This window comes from Papaver somniferum, chromosome 11 (assembly GCF_003573695.1).
Source record: "Papaver somniferum cultivar HN1 chromosome 11, ASM357369v1, whole genome shotgun sequence".
NCBI classification, from domain to species: Eukaryota; Viridiplantae; Streptophyta; class Magnoliopsida; order Ranunculales; family Papaveraceae; genus Papaver; species Papaver somniferum.
In genome coordinates, this window is record NC_039368.1 from 41,621,314 (window position 1) to 41,636,890 (window position 15,577).

Sequence of the window (15,577 nt, forward strand, 5' to 3'; positions counted from 1 at the left end):
TGAAATTGTTTTCCTCATTTGTGATGTCAATAACTATAAGCCACGCTATATAATAATAAGAGGGGAGGCGCCCAAAATATTACAAGCACAGGACAGAGTACTGGACTAATTCACTACATTAAAACTGGAATAACACTCCTAAATACAGTTTGCCTGAACCCAATCAGTTGAGGAACTCCCAAGGAAAATTGCACTCTTCGCTTCATCAATTAGAACTTTTGTGCTACTTAGAGATTTCTGGCCATGACCCTTCTATACTTCTCACCCCGAATGGACCAAGCTATTGCAAACAACAGGATATGCCATTTTTCTACAGTTCTACTCCTGTTCCTTCCCATTTTAGATTTCCAGGAAAGTAGCTGCTGCACCTGCATCTGCATCATATCTTTTTCCTGAACCCATTTCAGTTTATAAGCATCCAAAAAGTAATCTCATAAAGCAGATGTGAAGGAAGAGTGGAAGTAGGTAATATACAGATTCATCTTCTTGCTGACAGAGTGCACGCAGCTAGGTTATCCACTGTAGGCAGCGCATTTTGCACTGTCAGCCACATGAAGTACTGCACTACTAGACACTTCATCAACCCATGTACTCTGAAAGATTGTACCTGTTGAGCAAGTAGGTGTTGAATGCACATCCATGAGTAGCAATCCTCAACTGAAAATTTCTGGTTTTTGGTTGGTAAACTTGCAAGCAACTTAATCTTCTTGCTGACTGAGACTAGGAGCAGGACCAATAGCTGACCTTAGCCTTGTCAGTTCCTGAATTTTCAGCATCGAAAGTGGTCTTTGAACTCAATTCTCTAGCTTCCGTTATGCAACATTTCCTTGATGCTGCCAAGCTTGCTTGCTGCAACCTTGAAGATTGAAGGGAACTCATTTTTGAAAATTGAGTCCGAACCTATATATCCTGCCAGAATCTAACAGACTCTCCATATCCCATTGATGTGACCCATTTTTGAAAATTGGCTTCAACTATATGTTTTGCTTGTTGCACGCCTTTCCAAAATCCTCTCCCATGTGGTTGGTTTGAGTCCACTTCCCAGAAATTTTGTTCTCTGCCCTTCATCTTTTCTTGTGACTGAATTGGCTTCAACTATATGTCACACCACATAATAATGAGTAACAGCGTTTCCAGTAACTATAAGAAGGAATAATAACCCTGGATGCAATTGAAGGTTGAATTACGAACAAAAAAACCCAGCAATATCTATATTAATAGATCACAAGTAAGATATTTCACAAAAAGAAAATAATCAAACCTTGAATGAATTACAAGTCTGCATGGATATTCAGGTCGCCAGAAATCCTAAACTCAAACCTCACACGTCAACAAGATTGTATTTCACATTATGCCGCAGCTTATGGGAAATAAGACGGACATTTTATGAGAAACTCCTAATATGGTGATAATAATGAGTAACACTGTTTCCAGTGACTATCAATATTTATTTATTTTATCAGTTTGTTTGTCGATATAATTTCTCTCCCTTTTGGGCTATTAGCAAACTAGATTTAAAAAAAAAAAAACGACTAGAAGAAGGAATAATAAGCCTGGATTCAATTGAAGGTTGAATTACTAACAAAAAACCCCAGCAATGCCTATATTAATAGATCAAAAGTAACATATTTCACAAATAGGATAACCAAACCTTGAATAAATTACAAGTATGCATGGATATTCAGGTTCCCATAAATCCTAGATTCAAACCTCACACGTCAACAAGATTGTAATTCAAATTGTGCCACGGCTTAGGGGAAAGAAGACGAACATTTATGAGAAACTCCTAGTAATATGGTGAAAGTATGGAGCAGGTCCTCTTGTGATATCAGTAAAAACTCCTTTAGTTATTACTTCCAATGTGTTCAAATACTTAAGTGATTCTACTAAAAAGATCCAAAATCTATTTGTAAACACTGTAGTTATCACTCAAACTTTCAGGTTTCTTATTTGTCATGACTTTAATTGGAAAGATGCAAATAGTCAAATTAACCAGGAAAAGTGCCTTGTTAAGTGTTTACCAATGGGTGACCATCGTTCAAAGAAAGGCCTCTTCAGAAAAAAACCTAGGTTCATTTCAGAAAGCAAAGAAAAACCATGGATAGCATCTTTAAGAAGCCAGCTCCCAAAACAGGAGGCTTCTATGAAAGCGCATACAAATTATTCATGCGTAGAAATTCCGTTTACGTTACCGTCATCATCATTGGTGCTTTCGCTGGTGAAAGGGCAGTGGATTATGGGAAAACAACAACAAAGGGAAGCCGTATGAGGGTATTTCCGTCCTGGGACAAAGACCAGTTGAAGAATGAGTCCTGTTTTCTGGGTTTCATGTGCTAGAACTGAAGAAATTATAAGACTTTTTTGCTGGCGAAACAATTTTTACTACTCTTTTGCTATTTTCACTTTTTTTTTAGGAAAAGAACTACAACTATAAAAATGCTCAAGATTCAGTCGAGCTGTGTATTCTTGTGCTAAAATCAGATGTTCGGGTGTTTTGAGTCCTAAAGACTTGTGCCAAGATCAGTAATATGACACATTTTGTTCCAAAAATAAAATAAAAAAATGGGTGACCAATAGAAGAGAAGCAACACAACATTTTCCAGACGTAGTAAGATATCATGACTATTTATGGAAGAAAACATTTATTAAATTTTCAACCATCTCCAAAACAAGTGTAGGTAGTCCGAAAACACACAACAGAGTAAAAACAAGAGAATGGTGAGTTTGACACAACTTACTTGGAAAATCTGAAGCTTGAAAGAGACTTAGCCTGACCAATCATCTCAATTTGCAGGACCAGCATCAGCCTGGTCAAACCGCTGCCATCACCAAACAGGAGAAGAAGATCTCGTACAGCTCCTATGATGAATTTCTCAGTTCCACAAAGTATTGCAGGAATCTTCAATCAGTGAGATTAACGGAGTCAAAATGTGAATTCACATGTGTGTGCCCCCTAGCAAAAGTAGATGTTACAGTACCCATAAAATCCTGAGCATTTCTAGCAGTGTAGTCCCGGTTGCATGCAGCAAAGGGAATCAGGCCATTCTGAATATATGTAGAAGTACAGAACCTGTTAAAATCCCAACGCACCATATCCACATGCATCAGTTCACAGACAAATTGATATAATATGATGAGTGTAGATGCAGAATCTTTAATTAGAAACAGATGGAAGAAACTCGTCTTACCATATTCAAGAGTCAAACCAAGTTTATCTGTCACGCTGGCCAATTACCATGTCCGTTAATCTAGCTTTTACCTCCGAGATACTGCCAGACATTTCATTTACAAAATTCAAGTTTTTCATCTCTTGTTTGTCAAGAAAATTTAACAACTCTAAAATGGTATATTTGTTTACACTAGGACCAGAAACCATCAAATGTATATCTTTGTTATGCAGTTTTTCCAGGCATATGACTATGCTATTGAACAGCATTGAGCCATTAGAGACAACCCAATTCGCTAACACCGCAGCAGCAAAATCCCCAAACCTATTTCCCCGTAGCGAAATCATCGTACTAACAAGCTCAGTAGTTGGTGCAAGACGACAACACAAATGGAAAAGACCCTCTACAGCAACGGAATGCACACTTGGGTCAAATACATCCAAACAGTCTGCAGCAACTTTCTCCACTTGAACCTTTAAACCTGCCAGCTCTGATGTCAATAAACCCCAGAATTTTTTCTGCTTCACAATTTCCCAACTCAGTGAGCTTTTTATTAAATTGGATATTAATTCGGTGTCCTCTCCAAAAACAGAGAATTTCCTCAAACGTATCTGAAACTGCATAGTAACAAGCTCTACATAATCCAACTTCTCCAAGAGAAACAGCACGAACTCTTCCTTTGAGGTGCATAAGTCGGAAAGACAAGCAAACATACTGCACAGTACTGTTGTCAATCTCTTCGTCTTCCACCCAGAATAAGATAATACATCAGAAAGCAAGAGCTTAGACAGAGATGAATCTTCTTTTCCCTGTGAACGATCTATCAATGAAATGAAATTTCTGTAAGAAGCAAAAGTACCTTCCACCAAATCTATAACCAATTTGGCATCCAACTTCGAAGCAGAAACTTTGGCACTGGAAGGATCTATTCCTTCCGCTTTTGAGAAAGAAATATAACTATCTATATGATGCTTCAGTAATGATGTTTCTGGGCTATTTATATTCACAGAACTTTGTTCCCCCACTAAATTCCTCAACCAACTAATATGGGCCTCGGAAAAGAGTCTGGAGGCATAAGACAGTAACCGTGGTCCGACTAAATAACCATTTCTAGACCAGAATAAAATCATTTCTTTGATCCTTTTCTTCTGCGCAAAGAAAAAAACAGAGGTAATCACCGCAGTAGCAGAATTAATTTCATCATCATACTTCAGTTCTTGTGGGCACTTAAGAGGATTAAACATTTCATATTCATTTGATTTGAATGCTTCAGTTATTCGAGAAGCTACCACTTGAGGCGTAAGATCAAAATCACCTGTATTGGCATTATCAGGTACCTCACTAGAAAGGTTAGCATACAAGAATAATATCTTCTCGAGAGTCTGAAGACCCATCATGCTTGATGTCTTAATACAATCTCCAAGACTCCGCAGCAATTCCTCAATAATACTCAATGGATTTATCTTAGCTGTAACCAGTGAACCAAGCAAAGTACGTGACTTGTCTGAAAGAGGTAAAGCATCAGTAACAGCCCCAGTAACTCGACGGCGCTTATATATCCTTACTTCAGGTGGTAATGATTTTTCTGTCTCTGCATTTGATGATGATGATGGGGCTTGCAAATTGGACAGACTCAGCAAATTTACAGCTTGTAGAGAAGAACACGGAGCACTAGTTGTGGATTTGTGGGCAAGGTCATTCAAATTTGAATCAATCATTATTGATGTTTGGGTCTCCACACTGGATGGACTTGGCAGTTTTGATGGTTCCAGAGAACAGTTGGGGAGATCAGCCGTGGGTTTCTGCACACAGCTTTCCAAATGTGAATCACCTGATAATAATGTTTCAGACTCCACATTGGCTGGATTTGGCTCACTTGATGGTTGTAAAGAACAATAAAGAAGGCTATCTGTGGGTGCATTTAGAATGGCCTCTGAGTTTGAATCAGAAACGACAAATGCAAGCCTCTGCTTGAGTAGGGGAGATATTAAACTACTTGAAGTTAAAGCGTCTAATGATTGAACCACTCCCTTCTTGAGAAGTACACGGAAAGCTGTTGAGAGACCCCGAACTGTGAGATTCTTCCGCTGAACATCATAGTTATCCATGAGTAAAAACAAGAACTCAATAAGGGTCCGAGTCATATCAATGTATCTAGGTACCGAATTCATGATCAACAAGATCCCAGGCTCAATGTTCATAACATTGTCAGTTCTTTCGTCAAAGAATAACCAATCATAGAATAAGGCCAACTTTGTATTTGCTTCGATATAATATTTTCTACAGCATTTGAGTAACCAGCCAATAACTGCCCATCGCGATATCACATCAGACTGGATAATTTCATTAGGTGGATGATGAGCACAACATATAAACCTAACAATGTCACAAATAACACTGTCACCTTCGTTCCTGCATAAGAATTTCCTCGCAAACCATTCCTGGTACCGTTTCTGATGACCCCATCTCACATGGGTCAGTAAGAACCTCAACTGGGTTTCCATCTCTGGCGAAATCCGAAGTAAGAAGTATCTGCTTGATGTTCTTAAGCAATACAGTTGTGAGATATCTGAAAACTCTGGAGTTCTAAATTCAAGCGGATTGGATAGCAAGTCCTTCCATACAGCTCGAAACTCCGGAACATAAACCAGATCTTGTAAAAGACGAACTAAATCCCTACCAATTCGTAAACATATCTGAAAATGCTTCCTCAACATTCTAACACAAAAATCAATCTCCAATTTTTTCAAGTTCTCCAACCTCGGATTACCAGATAACCTACAATGATCAGCTAATAATCGAAGATATGTATATAAAGTGCTTGTAAGAATCAGAGGTTCTTCTAATAAAAATTCAAACTTGTTCAAGCAAAGCTTAAGCAATTCTTCACATAACCACAAATTCCCATCACTGATATCACCCCCAACTATTTGTCTCATTAAACCAACCACCAAATTATCAATGCCAACAGCTGAAACTTCAACTAGCTTTGACGTAACCCAAATTAAATTTACCTTCACCGGTTCTAGAAGTTTAGAATAGGATTCATACACTAACTTCAAAATCAAATTCAAAGCAGAAGCGTACCCATCTATGACAATGGCATTCAAATGAGTAAAATGGACATTGGCGACATGAGGTTCTGTCAAAATCCCATAAACAATAGCCCTATTTAGCTCTAAGTACTCTGATGGAGAAGGTATTTTTAATGAAAATGGGGGTCTTAATTGAGTCTCAAGAAGTTGAAAAGCTTCTCTAAGGGATATTTCAGTTAGGTTTTCAGCTTGGTGTGAAGAAATATGAAACAGTTTTGAGGCCATGGTGAGAGACTTAGTTTATATCAAAGCAAAAATACTCACCCACCTCTCTGATAAGTTTAAAGGGTATGAACAGCATCACTTGAATAAACCATCGACTGCATCCAAATAAACATAAGAAGTTAAAATTTGTTCAAAAGAGAGTTAAAGACAAAATCAGCATATTAACATCATGTAACACCTAGAGATTATTTTAGAACCCTAAATTGAACTGCATCAAACCCTATTGAAAGAGGGATGGGTTTTTGAACCTTCTCTGATGCGCAGGGGGGCGGTAATGCCGGTGAAAAGGGGAAGCAACAGCCAACAAGACCCAGAAGAAAAGAAGAAGACGACGAAAACGTCTCTTTGCGTATCACGGAGATTTAAAACAAAAAGGACGTACTCCTCACTCGTTACACCTTGCGTACGCCGCCACGCATAGGTTCTCTCTCTGTCTTCTTTTCATCTCCGATTCTAACTCGGAGAAAGAAATCTGAGTTTGGATTTTATATGTAACCCGTTACAGGTGTAGCACGGTTTATTAGAACGGCGACATTCTAATAGGACAAAAGGGGTCATTACATGATCATTCAAGGTGTTTATTATTAAAAAAATACTGGAAATGACAAATTGATCCTCATAATTGATAACCTAGTTTAGTGATGATAATCAAGTTTAGTGTTAATGATTAATTTCACTTGTATTAACTCAAAATCAAAACCAAAATCAGATTTTTAGAGTTTAAAAAAAAAAGTTTAGAGGAGAAGGTCAATCTCAATCAATTGAAGAAATTAACCAACAAAATGAACAACCAAGACCTGAAAATGATCGGGTATACTTCTAAATTAGTCCCAACTAGCTTTTTGTTGCTCAAAGTTATCTAAAGTACATAAAAAATTCAACTTTTTTACATTTTCAGAGTTAATTACGGTTGGAATTGTGCTCATAACCAACCGTAAATCGAAGTTACGGTTCGTAAAAGATGAACTACCAACCGTAACTGGTTAAATTTGAAGAAAACTCAATCGTAAAACCAGTTACGGTTGGTAACCAAATGTTCGATACGAACCGTAACTCAGCTACGGTTGGTAACCAAATGCTCGATACCAACCGTAACTGAAGATTATTCTCAGATATAAGAACATACGGTTGGTAATCGAACTATTACCAACCGTAACAACATCAAAATATCCAGTTGCGGTTCGTAATTGAGTTAAAATCAACCGTAACTCACATAAACCCAGAAATTTCAATTTTCATCTAAAACCCTAATTTTCGAAAGAAATTAAACTTAAATCGAACAAAATAAACCAAATCGTAACTGGGTTTTCAAAACATACCTCATATAAGTCATTACACTACACTTGATTAATTTTTGAATCGTCGATTAATCGAAGACGATGAAATTTTGAGTTTAATGGAGGTTACGGTTGATGGGAGGAGGAGAAGAGAAGAAGAAAGAAAACAAATTTTCAATTTAGCTTTGATTTAGGTTAAAAAATGAGGAGGGTAATCTAGTTAATTTACACCCCCTATAAAACATCCCCTAACCAACTAGAAGGACATTACTATCACACTGCCACCCCTCTAATAAACCATGCCGCCCCTATAACAAGTTACTTTTATATGTACTTGGGGTCCAGATCTAGTGTCACTTTATTCGAAAATAAGACCAACTTATGGTTTTCTCTGTCGGATTGGTTTCCGTGGACGAGTTACTTTGGCACCTTGTCTTGTTTTAATGAAACACTAGATTGTGGAAACCAGGTGAAGTATTTTTACATCACGATGAAAGATTTACTTGATCTTTTGCAAAATAAATAACTGCTCAGGCAAAAACCTAAATGCAACAGAAAAGGTGCCACAATCGGACAGGGTTAATTATAAAATCAGACGAGTAGACAATTGATCTCAAAGAGTAAGCATCATTGCATTGTATTCTAAGAACCGTCAGCCCCACTATACATATTTTTACATAAGTAGATAATAGAAAACATGCCGACATGAGCATAAGCTTAACAAAATGATCAGCAATAAGTCGATATCATCATCCCGAAGTTTTCAGCAGTAGCAGGTGAACAAAATCCACTTCACAAGGAGGACATGGGTATTAGCAAATTAATCCCTCCAAAAGTCAGGTGTTACTTGTTAGCATCATCATCATCACATGACACAGCGATAGGTGACGTGTGAGCTTGTTATGTCGCTGTCGAAAGTTACTTTTACCACCTGCCCCTTCTCGAGCCCATAGTATCGTGCGAATGCATCAGTGACTAACATGCGGGGAAGCTGCAAAGAACATCAATATGCATTAGAATAAGGAATGCTCACTTGATTCTATAACACACAACATTAAGGGAAAAAAGAAAAAAAAAAACAGTACATAGGATTCTAAAAAACAGATGCAGACTCCTGTGTTACAGGGGAGGGAACCAAACCAATTACCCCAGCATTTTCCACAAACAAATCTTTAGATATCCCCACTTGTGAGACTCTCCCCAGTCTCGTCCTTATCCAGTCCTTCCATTTTCAGGGCTCCCAAACAAAGCAACTGGACATTCTATACAGTGTAATAAGTCCACCCTAAAATGGGCCTTTTTACAAAGATTAACTTCACATGTAACAAGCTCCACTAAGATGCTAATGAAGCGTAAGCTATTTTCCACTCAAACGACATTTAGGAAACCTTATTTGTTTTACTTCCCCCACCGTTGCATGTAAATGCATTCATCCATCCTTAAATGTTACTGATGTTAAAGTTCCAAGTAAAATAAAAGACAAGAAGGAATCAAGTAATCAAGTAATTCGGGTGCTGACTCTGTTGACCAAGCAGAGGGCAAATGGTGTATTAACAAAGTGGAAAATTATGATCTCCATAGAGGATGGCGAATTGAAAATATCAAAGCAGATACATAATACAAATGTTGCTGCTCAAAAGAAAGATATTTTTACTTCAGAAACTAATACATGTAAACAAGTAAAGAACCTAAAGGTATTATACTTTTACTAAATAAGCATCTACTAGCGTACAAATAAAATGGTTATACAAGGCCACATACTAGAGGAGACTGACGCATGCTTAAGCTCCAGCAGAATTTGCTCTAAAACAACCTAGCATCGCACTACCAAGGGTTTACCCATTGCATTCACCAAGACAAATGCTAAGCTCTATATATAAATCTAAGCAGCTAGTTTGAGCACACGGATAACAATCCCATATCAATCAAAGGAAGCACGTCAAAGACTCAAAATACAGAACTATACTTTACACCAAAAGTGTAGTTTAAGACACAAGATGCAACTTAAAAAACACAAGAATGCAATGAGTACTAACCTGCTTATCATCCAGATTATACTTAGCTAGCAACTTCTTTTTCTCTTCAGGAGTGAGAATCTCATGTTTTGGCATGAGAACATGCTTTGTAATGTTAACCAACAGATCAGTAATCTGCATTAGAATTAAGAAAAATGAGATTAAATGGTTCCTTGTTCTACAACCTTATTCGTATAAAAGTCAGAAATTCTCGAGGAAAAACATATAATCCACCCATAATTAATCACCGCTTATTGTACAACAGGCACTACTACTGAAGGAATGTGATAAACAACTCGGCCAATATGGTGACCGACTGTTCTACTATTAAAAGCCTTTTAACCTGAGGCAACCACTCTTAAGACCTATGTAATGTTCGCTGTTAATGCATATAACATTTCAATGGGCTCTATCTTACTGATGAATTTCCTCAGTTTTGCTCCTATATGGTTCACCCCTAATTAGCATTCCCACAACTTCTTTCTCAAAAAGGTACATCCCGATCTAGGCACCAACAGTGTTTCTTGCCAGACTAACCAAACCTCTTCATATATTGAGTTATCCCAAAATGAACCCTAAATGTGGTTAGGAATAATGGGACGAAGTTTCTTATTGTTTGATGTCACAGGAATAGACTAAGTATATAGCAATAATATCACTAATAAGATTAGGCATTAAGGAACACCCACATATGAGAGAAGCTTTTCAAATATGAAATATTCCTCATACACAACATTTATTTAACTTATGTCCACCAAAATGTATCAGGTAAACTGGATTTTAAGAACCATAAGTGAAACTGTGTTATGAGTAAGGGTGTTTCCTAGATTCAGTTCAAGAGTGCAAGCATTTAAAAGTAAGCATTATTGACAAAAAGAATAAAAGCATAAGCATTTAAAAGTAACATGATTCTCAAAAAGAAAAAAGAAAAAAACTTCGGTAGATTACAAGATTGCATTTAGAAGCAGGTCCAAATGAACCCTAAAATCAGAACCTGAAGCAGTCAGCAGATCACAATACAACCAGGCGTGTGGCTTAGAGGAAACAAGAGAAACATTTATGTGAAAATCTAATGCAGTGAAGGTATGGAACAGGTCTTTTAGTGACAATCATTAGAGAAAACTACAGGACATTGCTTTTACTACAAAGATTCAGATTCTATTTCAGAAAAAAGAACTTACCGATTCAACTTTTAAGATTTAAGATTTTTATACACATTTGTCAGGATATCAACAATGGAGCCAAAAACTAGAAGAAGAAGAAAACAGTCAAATTAACCAAGAAAAGTGTCTCATCGAGTGTTTACCACTGAACTGGCCATAGAAGAGAAGCAATACTATGTTACCAAAACGTGGTCTAACATATCATGATACTATGTACCAAAACGTGGTCTAACATATCATGACTATTATGGAAAAAAACATTAGTTAAATTTTCATCATTCTCCGAAGACACTCTACAGAATGAAAACAAACAAAAGAATGGTGAGTAACTTTTTAGGCCACTTACTTGGAAAAGCTCAATAGAAACCTGAAAAAGGGTCAAATCCTGTTTAGCTTGGGCTGTCATCTCACTTTGCAGGACCAATATGAGGCCGGTCAAATTGGCGCCTTCACCAACTAGGCCAAGAAGGTTCCTTATAGTTCCCTTTTTAATTTTCTCAGTTCCACAGAATATTACAGAAATCTTCAATCAGAAAGATAAATGGAGTCAGATATAGAATGCACCCTTTGCAAAACTCCTAAAAATAATATGACAAACTGAACTTATTCACAACTATACCCTAACAAAGCATATACATGTTCATGCAAGCAGTTAGTAAATTTCTTACTAGAAAGTAAAAACCCTAAATTTACACTTTGACAAAAAATAAAAAATAACTTAAACCCTTGCTAAAACCTAACATGCAGATTATAAAGTAAATATTAAGTAAGCTCAGACAGAAAACCCAAAATCCAAAATTGAAGATCTAACTTGAAAAGTTAAAAAAAGCAAAAAAATCAACTAAAACCCTAGTATGTTGGAGAACGAAGAGATAAAGTTATACCCTTTTAGATGGATTAGAAAGTAGAGGAAGAGAGATACGAAGACGTTCAAGATCTGGGTTCTCAGAATAAATGCTACGAAACTCCGGAAGAGTAAGATTGAGTTCATTTTCAGGAACATCATAACCTCTATCTTTCAACATCTCAAAAGTTGTCTTCCTAGCAAGATAATACCTATGACTTTCCACACTTCCACTGTCTATCATGCCACTTAAACAGCTTGGCATGATCGCTAATGGTTCACCATCATTCTCCATCTCTCTGCAATCTCTCTAGAACCCTCTACTCTAATCTCTCCTAGAAACAAAACTTTATTACTCCAACAAAAAGAAATGAAATGGGTTTTAATTTTTAATTCACTGAGAAATGATATTTCAGCCCTGTACATACTTTATTAAATCAGCCCAACTCATATGATATTGGCACCCAATTCTACGGCACGTCCCACATATTGACTCTGGAAGAAGATGCGGTCAAAATAGCAGAGAAGAAGATACAACATCTTCAGAGGAGCAGCAGAAGGTTGAAATTTAGGGTTAATATGGAAACGGAAGAGAAGAGTAGGTGGAAGCGGGGAAGAAGCAAGAGTTCCTTGGATATTGTTGCTTGTTCTTCATCCTCTTCTTCTTCTTCTTCTTCGTCGCTTATGAATTCTCTTGATGATGGATGTATTATGCATATTTTTAGCTTCTTATCGCCAATTCCAGGTAATTAAATCCATTTTTTGTATCAATTTCGGGTTTTTATGTCGTTATTATGAATGCCCTAATTCTCTCTTTTATTTGATTGAAAAGATTTTAAGAAAAATAAAAGGTTTGTATATAATTTAGAGGTAGATTTAGTTTATTGATTTCTTTAATGTAATTCTGAGGATGCCAATTGTGGAAAGATTGAATCTTGTGTTTGTCAGTTTATTTTTTTAATGTAATTTGAGCCCTTTCCATTTTTTAGTATATCTGATCTGTAGAAGGTTAGAGCTTTGACACCACCGACTTACACCATGTTTGTTTACTCCAGACTCATCTGAATCGTCTGGATCTGACTCATCTGGATCTGAGTGAAATCACATGACTCATCTGGATCTGAGTCGATATGTTTATTTTGAGTCAGATCTGACTCATCTGACTCGGAAATAAGTGAGTCAGTGGTTTGGTCCCATGAGTCAGGGGTATTTTGTTACCTGACTCAAATGAGTCTGAGTCAGGGGTTATGTCTGAGTCATAGGTCGAGTCAGATCTGACTCAAAATGGAAAACAAACGGTCTGACTGCTGACTCGGTCCGAGTTAAGGGTTGACTCAGATTCAGACGCCGAGTCAGCTGCAAACAAACAAACGGTCTGACTACTGACAAGTTGTTACTCGCTAGTTTCTGTTTCTGCATCATGGACTCATTTGAGTTCTTTTATTCAGCTCTTGGGGTTTCGAGGAAAATAAAAAGAGCAAGATGTAGCTAGTGTTGGTTGAACCTTATGTCATAGGAATCCAAGAAAAAACAAACCAACATATTATTGACTGATATTGTAAGAAATAGGTACCAATACCATTCAACGTCATTCTTGGGTTGAGGCACAATGTTAATGGTTAACCATGACATGGTGTTCGTGAACATGGTCTTCAATATTTTGAGAGTGAAGAACATAAGTATCAGGAGTTTAGAACTCTTCATAGTATTTCTAACTAGACGTGCTATTTTGCGCTGCATGCCTAAATTTCTGTTGATAGTATGCACTATATATACCATGTTGATAGTCACAGTGAACCCCTGTATGTGCTTAACTAGGTCTCTTCTGTGTCATAAACCTGAACACTGAATGATGAATGGCTCAACACATGCCTTGAGAGAAGGATTGATTCATTGGAAGAGAGCATGTCACAATATACCACTATATACCATGTTGATAATCACAGTGGACCCCTGATTAACTGTCTGTTTTGTATCTGAAAAACCTGGGCACTGAATGATGAACAGTTCAGCACATGCCTTGAGAGAAGGATTGATTGGAGGAGAGCATGTCACAATTTTTTATGACTGGATATATGGAAGTTTCTTGTACTCATTGCTAGTGAAAATTTCTTCAACTGCATGCTTTCTAATATTGAAAGGCATAGATATGTGCTTGTGTGTCTGTTTATCCCGGAATCATACACAGGATCATCTGTATTTTGGAGAATGTATTAGTTTGTTTATTTTCAGCTTCAAATGTTGATCCTCGTGGAAATTACACAGTGCTTCCTTTGGTTATTACTTTGAAATTTTTGTATTGCACAATTCTATCACAAATTCCGGGTTGGGTTTGCAGATCGGTATAACGCCGCCCTCGTTTCCCGCAGATGGTACTACCTTGCGTGCCATCCTCGGCTGTGGCTACGTGTAGACCGGGCCATCAAAGATTCATCTGAACCTGGAGTGTTTCCCAGCGTTGAAACCGCCGTCTCTGCTGCGAGGTTGGTGAGGATTTACAAGAAAATATATATAGAATATTAACAGAAAAATTAATAAATGAAAAACTAATTTACCTTTCGTCTTACTCTTGTATAGGCCTGGGGATACCATTTTGATAGGTGCTGGTGGGAGTCACCATGTTCATGATATTCAGATTAAGAAACCACTTTGCTTGGTATGTATAGATTTTTTGGGTGATGTACAAGTATTCATTCAGCCATCATTTGTTTCTAAACAACTTTCAGTGAGCGCATACAAATATGCATTTCCAAGTGGGAGAACATAACATAACATGAAAAAGTGTACTCATTTATTTCTGGACACGGAAGACCATTTCCCTTTTTACGACTTCTTGCTTTGTTCAGCTTGGTGGAGGTGAGCATCCAGATGAAACGACACTGGTCTGTTCGCGAGGCTCGGAAAGGTTTGAACTTATGAACCTCCCATGATTCTGTTGTTTTCGTTTATATCCTTCCCTATCAAATTTTTGTTCTTTATTCTGAAGCAACTTCTGTCATGAATGTCCGAGCAGTGCATTTGAGTTCTTGTCTACTTGTAAGATATCAAATTTAACTGTGAAAGCGGAGTTAGGATGTTGTTTGCTTCATAGGAGCGGAAGATTAACGATAGAACGGTGCATACTCCTGTGCGATGAAAACCCGTTGGACTACCTCTCATGCGCAATAGTAAGCACTGCGAAAGGGCCATCAGATGTTGTTCCTATACCTGGTGACGCATTGTCAGCATTGGTCCAGGCTGATATTGTATCAGTATCACGTACCCGAATTGAAGGAGGCTCTAAAGCTGTCTCAACAATTGGGACCCTGGCACTACAGCGAGTCCGAGTAATTTATTCTAGGACAGCTCTTCTCTTCTGGTTTGATGTAAAGTAGAATTCTGTTTACTTGTTTGTTTACCGATCTACAATCTTCAAAGATTATTGTTGTATTGTTAGAATTATTATCAAAACTGGGTGCTGGTGGAGATACACTATTCAATTTGATTTGTTTACGTACCTACACAATGATCCAATTCAACTTCTATCCTTAGATTAATCAATCTTCAATGTCTTTGTTAGTAGGGTTCTCAATTATCTTTTGAGTCGAATGGAGAATAATCACTAACGAGAATTGTAATAGAGAGATAAAATATAAAATGTAAATTTTATTGATCAAATGTTTCGTCTACAAGATCAGCCTCCTTTCTGGATATAGATACAATGTAATTCTCACATTGAAGGTGCGACTTATCCTAGCATTTTAGGGGCCACTCGAAGGAATTAGGTGATTCCTCTTTTTTTTTCCCTATTC

General features: G+C 37.3%; 3 protein-coding genes across 8 annotated transcripts; 1 reads left to right on the forward strand and 2 right to left on the reverse strand.

The window, feature by feature from the left end:
* Positions 1 to 27: 27 nt before the first annotated feature.
* On the reverse strand, positions 28 to 6,916 carry LOC113321656. 6 transcript variants are annotated; one of them, XM_026569568.1, is made up of 5 exons: positions 6,736 to 6,916; positions 3,189 to 6,582; positions 2,979 to 3,070; positions 2,739 to 2,899; positions 28 to 2,282 (listed from the first exon to the last, which is right to left on the reverse strand). In XM_026569568.1, the coding sequence occupies exon 2, from the start codon at positions 6,485 to 6,487 to the stop codon at positions 3,212 to 3,214; it is 3,276 nt and encodes a 1,091-aa protein (XP_026425353.1). In that variant the 5' UTR covers positions 6,488 to 6,582; positions 6,736 to 6,916; the 3' UTR covers positions 28 to 2,282; positions 2,739 to 2,899; positions 2,979 to 3,070; positions 3,189 to 3,211. The 6 variants fall into 6 exon arrangements, with proteins under 6 accessions (XP_026425353.1, XP_026425355.1, XP_026425354.1 ...); XM_026569570.1 differs by having other exon boundaries at positions 28 to 1,095; positions 2,193 to 2,282; positions 2,739 to 3,070; XM_026569569.1 differs by having other exon boundaries at positions 28 to 1,161; positions 2,193 to 2,282; positions 2,739 to 3,070.
* A 1,409-nt stretch (positions 6,917 to 8,325) lies between these two features.
* LOC113321876 (DNA-directed RNA polymerases IV and V subunit 5B-like) lies at positions 8,326 to 12,149 on the reverse strand. Its single transcript, XM_026569826.1, has 4 exons — positions 11,827 to 12,149; positions 11,289 to 11,465; positions 9,801 to 9,914; positions 8,326 to 8,755 (listed from the first exon to the last, which is right to left on the reverse strand). Exons 1-4 carry the CDS (start codon positions 12,079 to 12,081, stop codon positions 8,630 to 8,632), a joined length of 672 nt encoding a protein of 223 aa, XP_026425611.1. The 5' UTR covers positions 12,082 to 12,149; the 3' UTR covers positions 8,326 to 8,629.
* A 115-nt stretch (positions 12,150 to 12,264) lies between these two features.
* LOC113321875 (F-box protein SKIP5-like) lies at positions 12,265 to 15,286 on the forward strand. Its single transcript, XM_026569825.1, has 5 exons — positions 12,265 to 12,531; positions 14,125 to 14,269; positions 14,364 to 14,442; positions 14,633 to 14,691; positions 14,800 to 15,286. Exons 1-5 carry the CDS (start codon positions 12,366 to 12,368, stop codon positions 15,158 to 15,160), a joined length of 810 nt encoding a protein of 269 aa, XP_026425610.1. The 5' UTR covers positions 12,265 to 12,365; the 3' UTR covers positions 15,161 to 15,286.
* The last annotated feature ends 291 nt before the right edge of the window (positions 15,287 to 15,577 follow it).